Source organism: Crinia signifera, chromosome 7, assembly GCF_055691185.1.
Source record: "Crinia signifera chromosome 7, ASM5569118v1, whole genome shotgun sequence".
Taxonomy (NCBI): Eukaryota; Metazoa; Chordata; class Amphibia; order Anura; family Myobatrachidae; genus Crinia; species Crinia signifera.
The window spans coordinates 161,303,174-161,327,525 of NC_139223.1; the positions used below are offsets into that span (position 1 = coordinate 161,303,174).

Consider the following 24,352-nt stretch of genomic DNA (forward strand, 5'->3'; position numbering starts at 1 on the left):
TTACTAAGTGTTACCTTTCCCAGATCACCTAGCTGGTGCACAGCTGTAGTCATTACTAACTGCAACATGTCCCAGATCACCTAGCTGGTGCACAGCTGTAGTCATTACTAACTGCAACATGTCCCAGATCACCTAGCTGGTGCACAGCTGTAGTCATTACTAACTGTTACCTTTCCCAGATCACCTAGCTGGTGCACAGCTGTAGTCATTACTAACTGCAACATGTCCCAGATCACCTAGCTGGTGCACAGCTGTAGTCATTACTAACTGTTACCTTTCCCAGATCACCTAGCTGGTGCACAGCTGTAGTCATTACTAACTGCAACATGTCCCAGATCACCTAGCTAGTGCACAGCTGTAGTCATTACTAACTGTTACCTTGCCCAGATCACCTAGCTGATGCACAGCTGTAGTCATTACTAACTGTTACCTTTCCCAGATCACCTAGCTGCTGCACAGCTGTAGTCATTACTAACTGCAACATGTCCCAGATCACCTAGCTGGTGCACAGCTGTAGTCATTACTAACTGTTACCTTGCCCAGATCACCTAGCTGCTGCACAGCTGTAGTCATTACTAACTGTCACATTTTCAAACATGCTGCATCATTCCTACTATAGATCCACAGGTTGCCTGGAAAACATGCACCGTTGGTAGATCTTGAGGACAGGTTTGGCCACCCCTGACGATTGTAAGCTCCTATAGACACTGCCCTCTCTACCTTCACTATAATTAGTTGGAGTAGAAGAATTGCTGGGAGTTACACAATTATTATTATTAGGATTCATTTTGTGAGCAAATCCTCTGGTTGTTAATGTGCGACTGTGCGTGATGGGTTTTATTATTACTAGTAACATGTTTCTCTTTCCTCCACTAGGTGACACTGGAGAGTTACAGTGGGGAATAGAAGGCGACCACAGGGAGCTTGGGCACTTTAGAATAAATTAATAGTGACTAACTCCTCCCCTTCTACTTCCTCTCCTAGGCAGTTTTAGCATGTGCCCTGCGGGAGCTGGGTGCGTTCAAGGCTCACTCTGAGCTTTATAATTTTTTTTAATAAATAATGATGCTACAATCAGCAAAGAGGACAGGCAGGTAGCTCCCTGTCCCTACCTGCCTGCGACGCGGGCGCTGTCGGCAGGTCCGGTCGCAACTGCATGCAGTTCGCCTCCGGTACCTGGCTGCAGGATCCACCGATCCTGGAGTCCCGTCGCCGCTGCTTGCAGCGCGCCTCGAGGACCACTCAGCATGCCGCACCCGACAGCTACGGCAGGGGTAAGTATAACACTGATTCCCCGCTAGCGGGGGATTCAGTGTAAAAAGCCGCGGCAGCGCACTTTTAAACACGGCGCCATTCCTGAGGAGCGAGAGTGCGGCATGCTGGGTACTTCCGCTTCCTCCTTCTTTGTAGGAGCGGCGGCCATTGAAGCAGCAGCGTGATCCGCGGCTCCCTCGAAGCGTCTGTGAAGTGCCGGTGACCCTGGTTCAGTGAGTCACAGCGGGACATAGGAGGTCAGGGCAGCTTGGACTGTGTCCAAAAAGGTCCCTTAGCCGGCGCAAGTTATATTTATATACAGTGCGCGTAGCGGCCTCGTGGCAGACTCTGCCTCTTTCCTATACCTCCTCTCCTGTCCGGTATTCCATCTTTCTCTCCTTTCTGTGTAAGATTGCGGAGTGTATGATGGCTGGTAAAAAGATTGCGTGCAAACAGTGCAGCAATAAGTTCGCGCCACACGCGGAGGGCGCCATTTTATGTCCCTCATGTACTGCATCCCCAGCCCCCACCCCAACTACATCGGGGCAGGAACCTCCTGTATGGGCTTCACAATTGTCTACAGTAATTTCTCAGCTAGCTTCTGAGTTATCTTCTGCCAGACAAGATAGGGATGCAGCTAGGGATCAGCAGGCAGAGTTAACCTCTGCTGTGGAGAGTTTGTCTAGAGCATTGCATGCAGACACCTCTTCCCCCCCCCCCTCCCCTAGACTGGCTTCTGCTAGTAGGATGTTTCCTCAGGTCCCTCTGTTAGATGATACAGATGATGACATGCCAGCTCTAGAGGAGGGTGAATTTCATGACCCTGATGCTCAGCCTGATGCTGAGCCTGATGCTCCGCTTATGCAGGACACTGAGGTCCCTTCTCAGGGTTTAGAGGACTTAATACAAGCAGTCCGGTTAACCCTCAATGTAGCAGAGGAGGTGAGACCGGCTGCGCGTCCCTCAGTGTTTGCTAAAAGGCAAAAACAGTCTGCATATTTCCCAGCCTCAGAGGAGCTGGATGAACACTTGCAAAAAGCCTGGTTACACCCAGACAAAAAGTTTCAGGTTTCTCAGAGATTTTTCACTGCCTATCCTTTTCCTAAGGATGCTAGAAAGTCATGTGAGACGCCACCTGCTGTTGATTCTTCGGTATCACGTTTGTCTAAAAAGACAGTGTTACCCATCCCAGGTGCCTCTACCCTAAAAGATGTGTCTGATAGGCGGTTAGAGAGTGCTCTGAAGAATGTTTATACAGCCGCTGGTCTTTTACAACGTCCGGCACAGGTGGGTTGCTGGGTCAATAGGGCCATAGAGGTATGGGCATCCCAGGTGGCCTCCTCTCTAGACCTAGGGGCAAGTGATATGTTGCTCTTAGTGGAACACATACGTGAGGCTGCAGGTTACTTGGTTGAAGCCTCTTCAGACGTTTGTATGCTTGCGGCACGTATTTCTGCTCTCTCAGTTTCTGCTCGCCGTACTCTTTGGTTGAGACAGTGGAATGCAGATGCCGACTCCCAAAAAGGCGGTGGAGGCATTACCCTTTGCTGGGGAGGCCCTCTTTGGTCCAGAGCTGGACAAAATGATTTCGCAGGCTACTGGGGTAAGTCTCAGTTCCTGCCCACTGCAGCCCCTCCCCCACGTAGGTCATTTCCTACTACTGGAGGGCAGTCCTTTCGGTCCTTTCGGCCCACCCCCAGATTCAGGGGTAGGTCTAGGGGAGCGGCTTCTAGCTCCAGAGGCTTCCGAGGAAGAGGCAGAGGATCAGCCAGTGCTCCAATACTTGATGCAAAGGTTACCTCAAAGCCCTCAGCATGACTCCCCCAGCTCCTGTCCAGATCACAGGGTGGGAGGCCGGCTTCTCTTTTACCATCAGGTATGGGCCGGTTCATGCAAGGATGAATGGGTAAAGGACCTGGTAGCAGTAGGCTACAAGATAGATTTCTTGTTGCCTCCTCCTCAACGTTTTTTTCCCACAGGTTTGCCAGCTTCTCAGGAAAAAGGCAGGGCCTTACAGGCCGCCATCCAAAAGCTCAGGGATCAAGGGGTGGTTATCCCGGTCCCGGAACCAGAAAGGGCAAGGGGTTTCTATTCCAGCCTTTTTCTGGTTCCCAAGCCGGACGGCTCAGTGAGACCCATCTTGAACCTGAAGCAGCTCAACCCTTTTCTGCGGTTCACTCGCTTCAAGATAGAGTCTCTCCAGTCTGTCATTGCAGGCCTGGAACCAGGGGAGTTTCTTGTATCCATCGATATCAAAGATGCATACCTGCATATCCCAATCTGGCCTCCTCACCAGGCATTCTTGCGGTTTGCGGTCCAGAACTATCACCTACAGTTCCGAGCCCTCCCATTCGGCCTCTCCTCTGCGCCTCGGGTATTTACCAAATTGATGGCTGTCATGATGGAAATACTCAGGGCTCAGGGAGTTACCATTATCCCTTATTTGGACGACCTTCTGCTGAAGGCTCCGTCCAAGGAGGTTCTGCTGCACGTCGGACCCTGGAGTCCCATGGCTGGATGCTCAACATCCAGAAGTCACAGCTGATCCCATCGCAGAGGATCCTGTTCCTAGGGATGATTCTGGACACTGTCCAGAGAAGGGTGTTCCTCCCCATGGACAAGATCTTGTCCCTGCAGGAAGCGGTTCGACTGGTGCTGCAGCATCGAACAGTCACAGTTCTCCTTTGCACAAAGCTGCTGGGAAGGATGGTGGCCACGTTCGAGGCGGTGCAGTACGGGCGGTTTCGATCTCGCCCCTTCCATCTGTGTCTGCTCCGCCAGTGGACAGGCTCACACCTGTTTCTACAGCAGAGGATCTCTCTCTCCCATCAGGCTCAAGCGTCACTGGCGTGGTGGCTCAACTCCAGCAACCTGCAGGAGGGGAGGAGGTTCGCCATTCACAATTGGACGCTCCTCACCACGGACGCCAGCCTCAGGGGCTGGGGAGCGGTCACGCTGGGCCTCCACTTCCAAGGACTGTGGACCCCGGAGGAAGCACAGATGTCCATCAATGTGCTGGAACTGCGAGCAGTGTATTACGCCATGCTCCGGGCAGAAGTGGTTCTCCGGAACAGGGACATCAGGGTGCAGTCCGACAATGCCACGGCGGTGGCTTACATCAACAAGCAGGGAGGCACCCGCAGCCGTGCAGCGATGAGAGAGGTAAAGAGGATTCTGTGCTGGGTGCAGGAGCACGCAGGGGCCGTGTCCGCCATTTTCATTCCAGGCGTGGAAAATTGGGAGGCGGACTACCTCAGCCGGCGGGACGTACACCACAGAGAGTGGTGTCTGAACCCTCTGGTCTTCCAGACCCTGACCCGTCGGTGGGGTTGTCCGCAGATAGACATGATGGCCTCCAGACACAACCATCAGTTGCCCCGGTACTGCGCTCGGACAAGAGATCCACAGGCGGTGGCTGTGGACGCTCTCACGGCACCCTGGACGGATCAGTTCCTTTACATCTTTCCTCCAGTGCCTCTAATCCCTCGGGTTCTGCAGAGAATCCGACGGGAGTCGGTGACGGTGATGTTCATTGCCCCAGACTGGCCTCGCCGGTCGTGGTACACGGTACTAACAGGCCTGTTAGTAGACGAGCCATGGCCTCTGCCTCTTTGCGAAGACCTGCTAACACAGGGTCCGTTCGCCTGTCCCAACTTACAGCAGCTTCATTTGACGGCATGGCTGTTGAGAGGTCCATCTTGAGGAAGGCAGGGATCCCGCAGGCGGTGATTCCAACCATGATAGGAGCCAGGAAGCAGGTTACCTCGGTGCATTACCACCGCATCTGGAGGGCCTATGTGGCCTGGTGCGAATCCAGGAGGGTTTCTCCGGTGAGCTTCAAACTGGCCAGATTACTGCTATTCTTGCAAAAGGGTTTGGCCTCAGGACTCCGGCTGGGGTCCTTGAAGGTTCAAGTATCAGCCCTCTCCATTTTTTTCCAGAAGAAGCTGGCTCTTCTTCCTCAGGTACAGACTTTCTTCCAGGGGGTGTTGCGGCTGCAACCTCCCTTCAGACCTCCTACTGCTCCATGGGACCTGGATGTGGTACTGGCTTTTCTCCAGTCCTCTGTATTTGAGCCCATGGAGGAGGTGGAACTAAAATACGTCACCTGGAAGACTGTCATTCTATTGGCCTTGGCTTCAGCTAGAAGGGTGTCGGAGCTCATTGCTCTTTCTTTTAAGGCACCCTTCTTACGTTTCCATGAGGATAGAGCGGAGCTGCGCACCTCTAGTGTTTTTCTCCCAAAGGTGGTCTCGGCCTTCCACATTAACCAACCTATTGTGGTGCCGGCCTTTCGGGAGGACTCACAGGAGTCTAGGGCGCTGGTCGTGGTCCGGGCCTTGCGAATTTACGTGGCCAGAACAGAGTCTGTACGTAAGTCGGATGCCTTATTTGTCCTCTATGACTCCTTGCGTCCTGGTTGGCCAGCCTCCAAGCAGGCACTGGCCAGGTGGATCAGATTGACAATTCGTCAAGCTTATGTGGCCTCCTCTAGGGTGCCACCTTCTTCAATTTCCGCCCATTCTACAAGGTCGGTGGGTACCTCCTGGGCGGCTGCCCGTGGAGTTTCTATACAAGATCTATGTAGAGCGGCTACGTGGTCTGGTCAGAGGACCTTTGTCCGCTTTTACAAGTTTGACACTTTTGCGGCGGCCGCTTCGCGGTTTGGCCGTTCTGTGTTAAGGGGTTCTCAGCGTCATCCCACCCGTGTTGGGAGCTCTGGGACGTCCCCACTGTAACTCTCCAGTGTCACCTAGTGGAGGAAAGAGAAAAGGGGATTTTGTACTTACCGTTAAATCCTTTTCTCAGACTCCATAGGTGACACTGGACGCCCACCCGACGCTGTCTCTCCGGTTTACTGTTTGGTTTTCAGGTTGGTCAATTACCTGAGGTTAAAGAGACTACTGTACTCAGTCTGAGTTCTAAGTTTTACTAAGTTTTATGGATGAGTTCATTCTGTTATGAATGCTATTCTTCAAACTATATGTTCACTCTATGTGAGTGTGTGTGTGACTTGTTATGTTATGTTTGACCTCCTCTCGGAAGTGGGTTGTTTTTCCTTTCTTCCAGCTCCCTCCGGGCACATACTTAACTGCCTAGGAGAGGAAGTAGAAGGGGAGGAGTTAGTCACTATTAATTTATTCTAAAGTGCCCAAGCTCCCTGTGGTCGCCTTCTATTCCCCACTGTAACTCTCCAGTGTCACCTATGGAGTCTGAGAAAAGGATTTAACGGTAAGTACAAAATCCCCTTTTTACGTACAGCACCCCCATAAACGCTAGGCATTCTCGTGGATGAGCCCAAATGATGGCGTACCGCTCGGCGACTATGAAAGTCGTTGAAGCCATTTGCAAAGAGGGGCTGCACATGTTCATAATAGACCATGCGCAGACCCCAAAACATTGGTACAGGGCCGATCTCGCGTATAGTGAGTCACCCAGAATTACCCCCTGTGCGTCTGTACTGACATCTGCTGATAACTCTCTTCTGTTTCTTCTCTTTCTATTAAGAAAAAAGCTTCCCAAATGATGGACCAGTTCAGTGTCCTGCAGTGCCGATATATGTTCCCCATCCTGGCTGACCTTGACCTCCAAGCTTATGGCCTTCTGAACGCCTGTAGTCTCCGACTCATTGGTATGTCACCACCATACACACTAGTTACCAGTCACATATTGCAGTGTATCACTGTATCCACACTGCTAATCCAGACCTGGAGATGGCCTTATGGCACCTTGGGTATGCCATGGTATGATCTGATTGGCTGGGGCAGCTGTAATAGTGAGGAGGCACCATCAGCATGACATTAGTGTGAGCAGCCCAGGAGGGCTACAGTCTGACGTATTGGTGATTCTCCCCCCCCCCCCCCCCCCCCAATCCATGTATATACACTCTGTGTCACTTACATTGCTGTACATATTACAGGCACCTATGAGCGGTGGCTTTGTAATTCCTGCCAGCTTGTACCAGACTTTACACACTGGGCGCTGCCATGGTGATTCCAGTATCCAGCACAGTATTCTCTAGATGTGTCATGTCAACATGGTCATAGCATTGAGCATGTCAACATACTACATGTCAGCATTGTTTATATGTCAACCCTGACGCTTGATATGCGGTCATTAGGTTGACAGTCAAAAGTTTGGCCACTATTGGTCAACAGTTATAAGGTCGACATGTGATAAAAAGGTCAACATGAGTATTTTTGTTTTACACCGCGCTGTTCATGTTTTCCCATCCCAGTGAGGATAGAATAAGATTATAATAATGCCCGGAGCATGGAGAGCAGACGCGGTACACTTATACGGTGCGTTCCCATTGTGATTGTGCTGTCCGTATATTCCTATATATATATCTATGGATATAGATCTATATATCACGTGGAGAGCAGACGCGGTACACTTATACGGTGCGTTCCCATTGTGATTGTGCTGTCTGTATATTCCCTCACCCTAGATCACGTGGAGAGCAGACGCGGTACACTTATACGGTGCGTTCCCATTGTGATTGTGCTGTCCGTATATTCCTATATATATCTATGGATATAGATCTATATATCACGTGGAGAACAGACGCGGTACACTTATACGGTGCGTTCCCATTGTGATTGTGCTGTCCGTATATTCCCTCACCCTAGATCACGTGGAGAGCAGACGCGGTACACTTATACGGTGCGTTCCCATTGTGATTGTGCTGTCCGTATATTCCTATATATATATCTATGGATATAGATCTATATATCACGTGGAGAACAGACGCGGTACACTTATACGGTGCGTTCCCATTGTGATTGTGCTGTCCGTATATTCCCTCACCCTAGATCACGTGGAGAGCAGACGCGGTACACTTATACGGTGCGTTCCCATTGTGATTGTGCTGTCCGTATATTCCTATATATATATCTATGGATATAGATCTATATATCACGTGGAGAACAGACGCGGTACACTTATACGGTGCGTTCCCATTGTGATTGTGCTGTCCGTATATTCCTATATATATATCTATGGATATAGATCTATATATCACGTGGAGAACAGACGCGGTACACTTATACGGTGCGTTCCCATTGTGATTGTGCTGTCCGTATATTCCCTCACCCTAGATCACGTGGATGAGCTGACGTATGAGGACATTAACGCTATCCTCCACTGCTGCTACAGCCTGTCATATTTCAACCGGAAGCTGCTGTCTGTGCTTGGTGACCACGTGATGAACACCATTGACACATGGAAAGTTTGGCAGGTAATGTAACGTTTCTATGGCTGGCTGCCTAGAAGAGTGTTTCAGCTTTCCCAATTATAATTCTAATGTAAGCAGGGTGGGACTCGCCCCAATTACAGGAGTTCCCACCCCCCTTCTCAAGGGTACCCGGGTCTGGGCTATCACACACACCCTTGTGTGGTGGTTGCAGGGTTGATAGCTTGTGTATAAAGTAATATTGTCCTTCCCAGCATGCCTGCTTCGCATGCTGGTATACTTGGAGAACCACAAGTACCAGCAAATTATCTTCACACTCCTGCAAAGATAATATTAAAATAACCACACAACCCTTATTGTTTTAATTTTTTATTTATCTCCACTTTCACCTGGGGACGGGACCTTTAAGCTCTTTCGCATGGCCACCGGCTTCCCACGGCTTCCTCCGGCATCTACATCTGTGATCGTCACCTGTTGTGGCAGCCTTTAAGGGGTGCCGGATGGGATCCCGACAGTCGTTTACCCGACGTCGGGATCCCGACAGTCAAAACGCCGACAGCCGGGAGCCCGACGGCCACCCGCTATTTTCCCTCGTGGGGGTCCACGACCCCCATAGAGGGAGAATAGAATAGGTGGCTGTCGGGATCCCAACTGTCGGAGTCCCGTACCACACCTGCCTTTAAGCGCTGTTGCGTTGTCTGCCCCCTACCCAGGACGTCCGAGTCTTCAGAGCTATTCTCCGCTGCCGGACTGCCTGCCCCCTGGTCCCTGTAGTCAGCGTAGTCGCAGTGGGGCGTTGGGATCTCACTGTCTTCTATGGAGTGAGAGCGGAGCGGCCGGTGTACAAGCACCTAAGTTCTTTGGAGGCAAGAGAGGTCTTTATTAAAATGTTACATGAGGCTGATGGACAAATGCAGTGACGCTAAATGTAATCTCTCTTCCCCCACAGGTCACCATTATTCTTAAAAATCTAGCAAAGCTTAATTTCCGCCATGTCCCGCTGCTGGATTACTTGGCAGAGGATGTGATCCAGCGCTCTGACCCCCTGAGTGTACCTGATTTATTAAAGACGGTCCGAGTCTTTTCATCAGTCAACCATTTACCCAGTGGGAAGGCTGATCAGTAAGTATCTCTGATGGCTGGTTATTACATAGCAGTATGGACAAGTGCAGGAAAACATCCTGCTTTGTGTGGAAAAAAAAAAAAAAAAAAAAAAAAAAATATATATATATATATATATATATATATATATATATATATATATATATATATATATATATATATATATATATATATATATATATATATATATATATATATATATATATATATATATATATATATATATATATATATATATATATATATATATATATAGACTAGGTGAGGCGGCACCCGTCTGGCATGCACAGTGCGATGTGTAAATGATGCGGTGCCCCCCGTAGAAAACCTGGGATGGTCCCAGGGTGTATGGATAACGGCGGCACTCAACACAACAAATGAACAACCAGGAGACTATATATATATATATATATATATATATATAGCGCACACATATTCCGCAGTGCTGTACAGAGAATATTATTACCAGTTATTATATAGCGCACACATATTCTGCAGCGCTGTACAGAGAATATTATTACCAGTTATTATATAGCGCACACATATTCCGCAGCGCTGTACAGACTTATTACCAGTTATTATATAGTGCACACATATTCTGCAGCGCTGTACAGAGAATATTATTACCAGTTATTATATAGCGCACACATATTCCGCAGCACTGTACAGAGAATATTACCAGTTATTATATAGCGCACACATATTCTGCAGCGCTGTACAGAGAATATTATTACCAGTTATTATATAGCGCACACATATTCCGCAGCGCTGTACAGAGAATATTACCAGTTATTATATAGCGCACACATATTCTGCAGTGCTGTACAGAGATTATTATTACCAGTTATTATATAGCGCACACATATTCTGCAGTGCTGTACAGAGATTATTATTACCAGTTATTATATAGCGCCACATATTCCGCAGCGCTGTACAGAGAATATTACCAGTTATTATATAGCGCACACATATTCTGCAGTGCTGTACAGAGATTATTATTACCAGTTATTATATAGCGCACACATATTCTGCAGTGCTGTACAGAGACTATTATTACCAGTTATTTATATAGCGCACACATATTCCGCAGCGCTGTACAGAGAATATTATTACCAGTTATTATATAGCGCACACATATTCCGCAGCGCTGTACAGAGACTATTATTACCAGTTATTATATAGCGCACACATATTCCGCAGCGCTGTACAGAGAATATTACCAGTTATTATATAGCGCACACATATTCTGCAGCGCTGTACAGAGACTATTATTACCAGTTATTATATAGCGCACACATATTCTGCAGCACTGTACAGAGAATATTATTACCAGTTATTATATAGCGCACACATATTCCGCAGCGCTGTACAGAGAATAATACCAGATATTATATAGCGCACACATATTCTGCAGCGCTGTACATAGAATATTATTACCAGTTATTATATAGCGCACACATATTCCGCAGCGCTGTATGGAGAATATTACCAGTTATTATATAGCGCACACATATTCTGCAGCGCTGTACAGAGAATATTATTACCAGTTTTTATATAGCGCACACATATTCCGCAGCGCTGTACAGAGAATATTACCAGTTATTATATAGCGCACACATATTCTGCAGCGCTGTACAGAGATTATTATTACCAGTTATTATATAGCGCCACATATTCCTCAGCGCTGTACAGAGACTATTATTACCAGTTATTATATAGCGCACACATATTCCGCAGCGCTGTACAGAGAATAATACCAGATATTATATAGCGCACACATATTCTGCAGCGCTGTACATAGAATATTATTACCAGTTATTATATAGCGCACACATATTCCGCAGCGCTGTATGGAGAATATTACCAGTTATTATATAGCGCACACATATTCTGCAGCGCTGTACAGAGAATATTATTACCAGTTTTTATATAGCGCACACATATTCCGCAGCGCTGTACAGAGAATATTACCAGTTATTATATAGCGCACACATATTCTGCAGTGCTGTACAGAGATTATTATTACCAGTTATTATATAGCGCCACATATTCCTCAGCGCTGTACAGAGACTATTATTACCAGTTATTATATAGCGCACACATATTCCGCAGCGCTGTACAGAGAATATTATTACCAGTTATTTATATAGCGCATGCATATTCTGCAGCGCTGTACAGAGAATATTATTACCAGTTATTATATAGCGCACACATATTCTGCAGCACTGTACAGAGACTATTATTACCAGTTATTATATAGTGCACACATATTCCGCAGCGCTGTACAGAGACTACCAGTTATTATATAGCGCACACATATTCCGCAGCAATGTACAGAGACTATTATTACAAGTTATTATATAGCGCACACATATTCCACAGCGCTGTACAGAGACTATTATTACCAGTTATTATATAGCGCACACATATTCCGCAGCGCTGTACAGACTTATTACCAGTTATTATATAGTGCACACATATTCCGCAGCGCTGTACAGAGAATATTACCAGTTATTATATAGCGCACACATATTCTGCAGCGCTGTACAGAGAATATTATTACCAGTTATTATATAGCGCACACATATTCCGCAGCGCTGTACAGAGAATATTACCAGTTATTATATAGCGCACACATATTCTGCAGCGCTGTACAGAGAATATTATTACCAGTTATTATATAGCGCACACATATTCCGCAGCGCTGTACAGAGAATATTACCAGTTATTATATAGCGCACACATATTCTGCAGCGCTGTACAGAGAATATTATTACCAATTATTATATAGCGCACACATATTCCGCAGCGCTGTACTTAGAATATTACCAGTTATTATATAGCGCACACATATTCTGCAGCGCTGTACAGAGAATATTATTACCAGTTATTATATAGCGCACACATATTCCGCAGCGCTGTACAGAGAATATTACCAGTTATTATATAGCGCACACATATTCTGCAGTGCTGTACAGAGATTATTATTACCAGTTATTATATAGCGCCACATATTCCGCAGCGCTGTACAGAGACTATTATTACCAGTTATTTATATAGCGCACACATATTCCGCAGCGCTGTACAGAGAATATTATTACCAGTTATTATATAGCACACACATATTCCGCAGCGCTGTACAGAGAATATTATTACCAGTTATTATATAGCGCACACATATTCTGCAGCACTGTACAGAGAATATTATTACCAGTTATTATATAGCGCACACATATTCCGCAGCGCTGTACAGAGAATAATACCAGATATTATATAGCGCACACATATTCTGCAGCGCTGTACATAGAATATTATTACCAGTTATTATATAGCGCACACATATTCCGCAGCGCTGTATGGAGAATATTACCAGTTATTATATAGCGCACACATATTCTGCAGCGCTGTACAGAGAATATTATTACCAGTTTTTATATAGCGCACACATATTCCGCAGCGCTGTACAGAGAATATTACCAGTTATTATATAGCGCACACATATTCTGCAGTGCTGTACAGAGATTATTATTACCAGTTATTATATAGCGCCACATATTCCTCAGCGCTGTACAGAGACTATTATTACCAGTTATTATATAGCGCACACATATTCCGCAGCGCTGTACAGAGAATATTATTACCAGTTATTTATATAGCGCATGCATATTCTGCAGCACTGTACAGAGACTATTATTACCAGTTATTATATAGTGCACACATATTCCGCAGCGCTGTACAGAGACTACCAGTTATTATATAGCGCACACATATTCCGCAGCAATGTACAGAGACTATTATTACAAGTTATTATATAGCGCACACATATTCCACAGCGCTGTACAGAGACTATTATTACCAGTTATTATATAGCGCACACATATTCCGCAGCGCTGTACAGACTTATTACCAGTTATTATATAGTGCACACATATTCCGCAGCGCTGTACAGAGAATATTACCAGTTATTATATAGCGCACACATATTCTGCAGCACTGTACAGAGAATATTATTACCAGTTATTATATAGCGCACACATATTCCGCAGCGCTGTACAGAGAATATTACCAGTTATTATATAGCGCACACATATTCTGCAGCGCTGTACAGAGAATATTATTACCAGTTATTATATAGCGCACACATATTCCGCAGCGCTGTACAGAGAATATTACCAGTTATTATATAGCGCACACATATTCTGCAGTGCTGTACAGAGATTATTATTACCAGTTATTATATAGCGCACACATATTCCGCAGCGCTGTACAGAGAATATTACCAGTTATTATATAGCGCACACATATTCTGCAGTGCTGTACAGAGATTATTATTACCAGTTATTATATAGCGCACACATATTCCGCAGCGCTGTACAGAGACTATTACCAGTTATTATATAGCGCACACATATTCCGCAGCGCTGTACAGAGAATATTATTACCAGTTATTATATAGCGCACACATATTCCGCAGCCCTGTACAGAGAATATTATTACCAGTTATTTATATAGCACACACATATTCCGCAGCGCTGTACAGAGACTATTATTACCAGTTATTATATAGCGCACACATATTCCGCAGCGCTGTACAGACTATTATTACCAGTTATTATATAGCGCACACATATTCCGCAGCCCTGTACAGAGAATATTACCAGTTATTATATAGCACACATATTCCGCAGCGCTGTACAGACTATTATTACCAGTTATTATTATATAGCACACACATATTCCGCAGCCCTGTACAGAGAATATTATTACCAGTTATTATATAGCGCACACATAGGTACTTGTGTACTTTCACGGCTCCCATCGCATGCCATATGATGTGATTTTCCCGTGTTTTTATGCATTTTTGCTAAAATCTCATGTGATCTCATGAGATGCGATGTCATTTTTCACAGAAATTATGGACATGAGTTGACCTCATGTAAAATGCACCCCAAATGTCATTTTTCACACTGTACCACCCCCACTATCAACGCCAGCCTGAAGCGTGGCGAGCGCAGTGGTACGTGTCCTACGACCTTTTCATACCCCACTATCCACGTCGGCGTGGAGTTGAGAATAGAAAGTGTGGCGATCCACCGAGCCCGAAGCATGGCGAGGTGACGCGGATACATTCACAGGTATCCGTGTCCCCTCGCAGGCTTCACAGGTATCAGTGTCCCCTCGCGGGGCTCGCTGCACTCATCACGCTTCGGGCACGGTGGCTCGCTGCGCTCGCCACACTTTCTATTCTCCACGCCGACGTGGATAGTGGGGGTTTGAAAAGGTCGTAGGACGCGTACCGCCGCCCCTCGCGGACTCGCTGCGCTCGCCACGCTTTGGGTTGGCATTGATAGTGGGGGTGGTACAGTGTGAAAAATGACATTTGGGGTGCATTTTACATGATTTCAACTCATGTCCATAATTTCTGTGAAAAATGACATTGCATCGCATCAGATCGCATGCGATGCGATTTTTTTCCCTGGATGATGCACATCGTGGGAGCCATGAAAGTACACAAGTACCCACACATTCCGCAGCGCTGTACAGAGAATATTATTACCAGTTATTATATAGCGCACACACATTCCGCAGCGCTGAACAGACACTATTATTACCAGTTATTTATATATCGCGCACATATTCCACAGCGCTGTACAGAGAATATTATTGGCAGTTATTTATATAGGGCACACATATTCCGCAGCGCTGTACAGAGACTATTATTACCAGTTATTATATAGTGCACAAATATTCCGCAGCGCTGTACAGAGACTATTATTACCAGTTATTTATATAGGGCACACATATTCCGCAGCGCTGTACAGAGAATATTATTACCAGTTATTTATATAGGGCACACATATTCCGCAGCGCTGTACAGAGAATATTATTACCAGTTATTATATAGCGCACACATATTCCCCAGCGCTGTACAGAGGCTATTATTACCAGTTATTTATATAGCGCACACATATTCCGCAGCGCTGTACAGAGAATATTATTACCAGTTATTTATATAGCGCACACATATTCCGCAGCGCTGTACAGAGAATATTATTACCAGTTATTTATATAGGGCACACATTATACAGCGCTGTACAGGGAATATTATTACCAGTTATTTATATAGCGCACACATATTCTGCAGTGCTGTACAGAGGCTATTATTACCAGTTATTTATATAGGGCACACATTATACAGCGCTGTACATCGATCTTGAACATCGCTGGTCCTTCAGACATTCCTCCAGACAGTGGAGGAACTATAGATAGCTATAAAAGGGGTACATTAAATAAACTGTTCTGCAGGTAACTGGGGAAAAATGTGGGGGTGCATTTATTCTCATCCCACTGGATTCTCTTCTGCTAACAACGTTAGTGAGGAACAATACCTGGACTGGGCCTAATTGGATGGAGAACCCGCCCTCTCTTCTACCATCCAACTCCAGCACCCTTTTCGCTCTTCTCAAAAGCCAAAGGCTCTCGGCAGAGCCAATAAGAGTCTCCTGGGGTTTAAAAACACAGGCTCAGAGACATTTGGCAAATACACCTAAATACCTGCCTTCCATCACTATTTCAGTGATAATGTCACATAAAAATCCGGAGGTGGGGGGGGATTATGGGTTCGGTGGTGCTTCTGTAAATGAATTTCTGCTGGAAACACACATTATTCTGTGCTCTGCATTTTTAGGTTGCTGGAGACTCTGGAGAATTCACTGAGGCTGCATCTGGATGGTTTAACGGTCTCGCAGCTGCTGGGTATCGTGTACAGCTTCTGGCTACTGGGGTTTCTGCCGCACTCTGCAATAAACAGGATCCTAATGGATGAGAGTGTGTTAAGTGAGTGGGTCCAGGTCCTATGTAAATGTCTGTGATGTAGCAGAGACTTTAACAATGATCTCTAATGACAAATCCCATTAGTTATCTATCCATTGGGGAGGTTATTACAGGAGCTGCTAGTAGCAGAATAGTCAGCACTTATATTATAAACTGCAAAGTATACAGCAGCGCTGGATTAAATGTCTGAGATGTGTCTGCAACTAAAAGGAATCTTCCCATTAAAGTCCAGCAAAACAAATAATAATCCTGTAGGAAATTGCTTCATTAAAGGTGTTCACAGTCTCTATTAAAAAAACAACAGAAAAAAAAGAAAAGTCTCACATGCAGAAAGGCCGTATATACAATTGTAGTTCACCAGACTCTTTGGAGACAGTCTCATCCTTTCCCACGTTCTTTGGTCTCTTTTTGGCAGGGCCACTGCTGCTATACAGGAACACTGTCTGCTAGGAAGCCGCACTGCTGCTATACAGGAACACTGCTAGGAAGCCGCACTGCTGCTATACAGGAACGCTGTCTGCTAGGAAGCCGCACTGCTGCTATACAGGAACACTGCTAGGAAGCCGCACTGCTGCTATACAGGAACACTGCTAGGAAGCCGCACTGCTGCTATACAGGAACGCTGTCTGCTAGGAAGCCGCACTGCTGCTATACAGAAACACTGCTAGGAAGCCGCACTGCTGCTATACAGGAACACTGCTAGGAAGCCGCACTGCTGCTATACAGAAACACTGCTAGGAAGCCGCACTGCTGCTATACAGGAACACTGCTAGGAAGCTGCACTGCTGCTATACAGGAATGCTGTCTGCTAGGAAGCCGCACTGCTGCTATACAGGAACACTGCTAGGAAGCCGCACTGCTGCTATACAGGAACACTGTTTGGAAACCGCACTGCTGCTATACAGGAACGCTGTCTGCTAGGAAGCTGCACTGCTGCTATTCAGGAATGCTGTCTGCTAGGAAGCCGCACTGCTGCTATACAGAAACACTGCTAGGAAGCCGCACTGCCGCTATACAGGAACGCTGTCTGTTTGGAAGCCGCACTGCCACTGCCGCTATACAGGAACGCTGTCTGCTAGGAAGTCCCACTGCCACTGTACAGGAACACTGTCGCTATACAGGAACGCTGTCTGCTAGGAAGCCGCACTGCTGCTATACAGGAAAACTGTCTGCTAGGAAGCCGTTTTGCTGCTATACAGGGACGCTGTCTGCTAGGAAGCCGCACTGCTGCTATACAGGAACACTGCTAGGAAGCCGCACTGCTGCTATACAGGAACGCTGTCTGCTAGGAAGCCGCACTGCTGCTATACAGGAACACTGCTAGGAAGCCGCACTACTGCTATACAGGAACACTGTCTGCTAGGAAGCCGCACTGCTGCTATACAGGAACACTGCTAGGAAGCCGCACTGCTGCTATACAGGAATGGTGTCTGCTAGGAAGCCGCACTGCTGCTATACAGGAACACTGCTAGGAAGCCGCACTGCTGCTATACAGGAACACTGTTAGGAAACCGCACTGCTGCTATACAGGAACGCTGTCTGCTAGGAAGCTGCACTGCTGCTATACAGGAATGCTGTCTGCTAGGAAGCCACACTGCTGCTATACAAAAACACTGCTAGGAAGCCGCACTGCCACTGCCGCTATACAGGAATACTGTCTGCCATGGAAGCCGCACTGCTGCTATACAGGAACGCTGTCTGTTTGGAAGCCGCACTGCCACTGCCGCTATACAGGAACGCTGTCTGCTAGGAAGTCCCACTGCCACTGTACAGGAACACTGTCTGCTAGGAAGCCGCACTGTCGCTATACAGGAACGCTGTCTGCTAGGAAGCCGCACTGCTGCTATACAGGAAAACTGTCTGCTAGGAAGCCGCACTGCTGCTGTACAGGGACGCTGTCTGCTAGGAAGCCGCACTGCTGCTATATAGGAACGCTGTCTGCTAGGAAGCCGCACTGCTGCTATACAGGAACACTGTTAGGAAACCGCACTGCTGCTATACAGAAACGCTGTCTGCTAGGAAGCTGCACTGCTGCTATACAGGAATGCTGTCTGCTAGGAAGCCGCATTGCTGCTATACAGAAACACTGCTAGGAAGCCGCACTGCCGCTATACAGGAATACTGTCTGCTAGGAATCCGCACTGCTGCTATACAGGAACGCTGTCTGTTTGGAAGCCGCACTGCCACTGCCGCTATACAGGAACGCTGTCTGCTAGGAAGTCCCACTGCCACTGTACAGGAACACTGTCTGCTAGGAAGCCGCACTGTCGCTATACAGGAACGCTGTCTGCTAGGAAGCCGCACTGCTGCTATACAGGAAAACTGTCTGCTAGGAAGCCGCACTGCTGCTATACAGGGACGCTGTCTGCTAGGAAGCCGCACTGCTGCTATACAGGAACACTGCTAGGAAGCCGCACTGCTGCTATACAGGAACGCTGTCTGTTTGGAAGCCGCACTGCCACTGCCGCTATACAGGAACACTGTCTGCTAGGAAGCCGCACTGTCGCTATACAGGAACGCTGTCTGCTAGGAAGCCGCACTGCTGCTATACAGGAAAACTGTCTGCTAGGAAGCCGCACTGCTGCTATACAGGAAAACTGTCTGCTAGGAAGCCGCACTGCACTGCCGCTATACAGGAACGCTGTCTGTTTGGAAGCCGCACTGCTGCTATACAGGAACACTGTTAGGAAACCGCACTGCTGCTATACAGGAACGCTGTCTGCTAGGAAGCTGCACTGCTGCTATACAGGAATGCTGTCTGCTAGGAAGCCGCATTGCTGCTATACAGAAACACTGCTAGGAAGCCGCACTGCCGCTATACAGGAATACTGTCTGCTAGGAATCCGCACTGCTGCTATACAGGAACGCTGTCTGTTTGGAAGCCCCACTGCCGCTATACAGGAACGCTGTCTGCTAGGAAGTCCCACTGCCACTGTACAGGAACACTGTCTGCTAGGAAGCCGCACTGTCGCTATACAGGAACGCTGTCTGCTAGGAAGCCGCACTGCTGCTATACAGGGACGCTGTCTGCTAGGAAGCCGCACTGCTGCTATACAGGAACACTGCTAGGAAGCCGCACTGCTGCTATACAGGAACGCTGTCTGTTTGGAAGCCGCACTGCTGCTATACAGGAACACTGCTAGGAAGCCGCACTACTGCTATACAGGAACACTGTCTGCTAGGAAGCCGCACTGCTGCTATACAGGAACACTGCTAGGAAGCCGCACTGCTGCTATACAGGAATGCTGTCTGCTAGGAAGCCGCACTGCTGCTATACAGGAACACTGCTAGGAAGCTGCACTGCTGCTATACAGGAACGCTGTCTGTTTGGAAGCCACACTGCCACTGCTGCTATACAGGAACGCTGTCTGTTTGGAAGCCGCACTGCTACTGCAGTTACAAAGCAGGATGTACGCTGAAAGACGGCAAAAAGTTGAAAACTCCTGCGCATGGCTTAGACCGTATTAATGGGATAAATCTACAGCCAAAGATGATTAGTGCCTTATATATTCTCTGCAGTGCTGCCAAGATTCACCAGACGGTCTCTTACTTTCTCCTCCGTGTCCTGTCAATTTCCTACAGAATTATCATTTGTTTCTCTGGACTCTGATTGATAGATTCCTTTTAGGTTCAGACACATCTCAGACGTATGTAATCTACCGCTGCAGTATAATTTTCAGTTCTTTATATAAGTTGCGGTTTTTGGATAGTACATGATGGAACCATCGTTGTGAAGTTCAGCAGCAGCAAAATTGATATTGAGATATTGAGCTGTATGTTTTTCTAGAAGTACGTATTCCCAATGCTGGGTCTGATCAGATACGGACAGAATTGCAGAACTGCACACAAGCGGCTTCCCAATTCGCAAAAAGGAAATGCAGCATAAGCGGTCTGCGTACAGCGGCCATAGACACGGTCTTGGATCGATCATAGGTTGCTGGTGTGGCCAGGCTGCACAATCAGAGACTTATTCAGGCTGGCTGGTTCCTGGCAGCTTGCCAGGCTAGGAAATCTGCGTTTGGCATTGCAGACTCTGGCCTCATCCCTCCTGAAAAATGGGGAAGTCACGCCCCTGTTGCCAGGAACGCTGCTCAGACATGCCCCCCAACCCCAATGCATTTTGAGGAATGTCGCTGACCGTACGTCTCTGTGTGTGATGAGACGTACAGCAGCTAGTGGTCACAGAATGCAGTCAGTGTAAGGGGTCACACCTGGGTGGGCGCTGGTTGTTGTGCTGTATAATACATCGGATGATGACGGGCATCAGGTTGGCTTTGGTTCCTGTGTAACTTTCCGTGTCATGCCCTTGATGTACAGTTATAGGATCTTTACGTTGTATTTTCTCAGGCACGGAGAACGAGAGAACAATGTGGAACCACATTAAAATGAGCTGGACGCTGGACACGTCTCTGGAACGCTCCTCGCTTCCGGGTGTGAAGAAGGCTGTAGTAATGGGCGCGGCTTCTATCCAACGCTTCCACACTTATCTGCAAGACTATATAGGAGACCCGACCTTGTATCAGTACAGCATGCAGATTCCAGGAAGCTACTATATTGGTAGGTTCCACTGGGAGGGGTTCTCTATACTGGTATGTACCACTGGGAGGGTTCTCTATACTGGTATGTTCCACTGGGAGGGTTCTCTATACTGGTATGTTCCACTGGGAGGGTTCTCTATACTGGTATGTTCCACTGGGAGGGTTCTCTATACTGGTATGTTCCACTGGGAGGGTTCTCTATACTGTTATGTTCCACTGGGAGGGTTCTCTATACTGGTATGTACCACTGGGAGGGTTCTCTATACTGGTATGTACCCTGAGAGGGTTCCCTATACTGGTATGTACCACAGGGAGGGTTCTCTATACTGGTGTGTACCACTGGGAGGGTTCTCTATACTGGTGTGTACCACTGGGAGGGTTCTCTATACTGGTATGTACCACTAGGAGGGTTCTCTATACTGGTATGTACCACTAGGAGGGTTCTCTATACTGGTATGTACCACTAGGCGGGTTCTCAATACTGGTATGTACCACAGGGAGGGTTCTCTATACTGGTATGTACCACTGGGAGGGTTCTCTATACTGGTATGTTCCACTGGGAGGGTTCTCTATATTGGTATGTTCCACTGGGAGGGTTCTCTATACTGGTATGTACCACTGGGAGGGTTCTCTATACTGGTATGTACCACTGGGAGGGTTCTCTATACTGGTATGTTCCACTGGGAGGGTTCTCTATACTGGTATGTTCCACTGGGAGGGTTCTCTATACTGGTATGTTCCACTGGGAGGGTTTTCTATACTGGTATGTACCACTGGGAGGGTTCTCTATACTGGTATGTACCACTAGGAGGGTTCTCTATACTGGTATGTACCACTAGGAGGGTTCTCTATACTGGTATGTACCACAGGGAGGGTTCTCTATACTGGTATGTACCACTGGGAGGGTTCTCTATACTGGTATGTTCCACTGGGAGGGTTCTCTATATTGGTATGTTCCACTGGGAGGGTTCTCTATACTGGTATGTACCACTGGGAGGGTTCTCTATACTGGTATGTACCACTGGGAGGGTTCTCTATACTGGTATGTACCACTGGGAGGGTTCTCTATACTGGTATGTACCACTGGGAGGGTTCTCTATACTGGTATGTACCACTGGGAGGGTTCTCTATACTGGTATGTACCACTGGGAGGGTTCTCTATACTGGTATGTACCACTAGGAGGGTTCTCTATACTGGTATGTACCACTAGGAGGGTTCTCTATACTGGTATGTACCACAGGGAGGGTTCTCTATACTGGTATGTACCACAGGGAGGGTTCTCTATACTGGTATGTACCACTGGGAGGGTTCTCTATACTGGTATGTTCCACTGGGAGGGTTCTCTATATTGGTATGTTCCACTGGGAGGGTTCTCTATACTGGTATGTACCACTGGGAGGGTTCTCTATACTGGTATGTTCCACTGGGAGGGTTCTCTATATTGGTATGTTCCACTGGGAGGGTTCTCTATACTGGTATGTACCACTGGGAGGGTTCTCTATACTGGTATGTACCACTGGGAGGGTTCTCTATACTGGTATGTACCACTGGGAGGGTTCTCTATACTGGTATGTACCACTGGGAGGGTTCTCTATACTGGTATGTACCACTGGGAGGGTTCTCTATACTGGTATGTACCACTGGGAGGGTTCTCTATACTGGTATGTACCACTGGGAGGGTTCTCTATACTGGTATGTACCACTAGGAGGGTTCTCTATACTGGTATGTACCACAGGGAGGGTTCTCTATACTGGTATGTACCACAGGGAGGGTTCTCTATACTGGTATGTACCACTGGGAGGGTTCTCTATACTGGTATGTTCCACTGGGAGGGTTCTCTATATTGGTATGTTCCACTGGGAGGGTTCTCTATACTGGTATGTACCACTGGGAGGGTTCTCTATACTGGTATGTACCACTGGGAGGGTTCTCTATACTGGTGTGTACCACTGGGAGGGTTCTCTATACTGGTGTGTACCACTGGGAGGGTTCTCTATACTGGTGTGTACCACTGGGAGGGTTCTCTATACTGGTGTGTACCACTGGGAGGGTTCTCTATACTGGTGTGTACCACTGGGAGGGTTCTCTAGATTGGTGTGTACCACTGGGAGGGTTCTCTAGATTGGTGTGTACCACTGGGTGGGTTCTCTAGATTGATGTGTACCACTGGGAGGGTTCTTGTAGTGATACATGATCCCCCAGGGATCGGGGAGATAATGACGTGCAATAATCCAAGGTGTATTGAATCCTCTGTGCTAGATGTATTCTGGTGTTGTCACATGGGAGTAGAGGGTAGAACTCAATGCTGGAAACGTGAATTAATGGAGAGAGTCTTGTGCAGTTAGTGGATAAGTCACGCAGCGTTATTCAGTCATTCCGTCCCAATGTATAAATCCTGGAATATGATGTGTACAAGGTCACCATAGCGTTCTACCAGCTCAGTCCCAGCAATCTGCGCTAGCACTCAGCGGCTCGGCGGAGAGATGAGCAGCGTTATTGAGTCATTCCGTCCCAATGTATAAATCCTGGAATATGATGTGTACAGGGTCACCATAGCGCTCTACCACCTCAGTCCCAGCCATCTGCGCTAGCACTCAGCGACTCGGCGGAGAGATGAGCAGGGTTGGAATGTTTTATGTATCTCTCAGGGCTTCCAACTCATATCAAAGTAGTGACCTTATAATACCCACAATGCTCTCCTCCTACCATACCCACAATGCTCTTCACTGAGGTTATGCAGAAATTAATGGTAAGGAATAACCCACCTGGTTTTGGACTGTGACTATTGCATTGGCTCCATAGAAATTCATCCGGGTTCACGAATAGCAATATTATAGGAACAGAGCAGGACCATGGACCTGGGACGGTCTGCTTTCAGGCATACAGACATCCTGCATTAATACCCAGGATGGTCATATATGTGTCATAGGGGTATGACGGTGTCTCTCACGGTGTGGGACTGATGTGGCTTCTCTGTGCTTCCTGCAGACTTTATCCTAGCCTGGGATACAGAACAGAAGACGTTGGTGCCAGTAGACGATTTGCAGTCCAGTGACCGTTCCCATAGTATTGTAAGGTAAGAACGCGCCCGCTATCCCACCTGGTCCTGACAGATTTATATCAGCGCTCAGGATCGGCTTACTACTTCCTAGCAGTTGTCTTACTAGAGCAGGTGCTTTATTACTGTATGTGATTTTAAGGATCGGTAACCAGGAGCCCCCTCCATTACACCCTAGTACGTGTGTAGTAACCAGGAGACCCCTCCATTACACCCTAGTACGTGTGTAGTAAACAGGAGACCCCTCCATTACACCCTAGTACGTGTGTAGTGACCAGGAGACCCCTCCGTTACACCCTAGTACTTGTGTAGTGACCAGGAGACCCCTCCGTTACACACTAGTACTTGT

At 47.3% G+C, this 24,352-nt stretch overlaps 1 protein-coding gene across 3 annotated transcripts in view; it reads left to right on the forward strand.

Moving 5' to 3' along the window:
* FASTKD2 (FAST kinase domains 2) overlaps nucleotides 1–24,352 on the forward strand; it is a 54,155-nt gene that overhangs the window by 7,298 nt on the left and 22,505 nt on the right. For all 3 annotated transcript variants that reach the window (XM_083154145.1, XM_083154143.1, XM_083154144.1), the window contains exons 5-10: nucleotides 6,763–6,886; nucleotides 8,355–8,494; nucleotides 9,399–9,571; nucleotides 16,260–16,408; nucleotides 20,753–20,962; nucleotides 23,934–24,021. In XM_083154145.1, coding sequence (XP_083010271.1) covers nucleotides 6,763–6,886; nucleotides 8,355–8,494; nucleotides 9,399–9,571; nucleotides 16,260–16,408; nucleotides 20,753–20,962; nucleotides 23,934–24,021 — 884 coding nt within the window. The remainder of the gene's footprint in view (nucleotides 1–6,762; nucleotides 6,887–8,354; nucleotides 8,495–9,398; nucleotides 9,572–16,259; nucleotides 16,409–20,752; nucleotides 20,963–23,933; nucleotides 24,022–24,352) is intronic.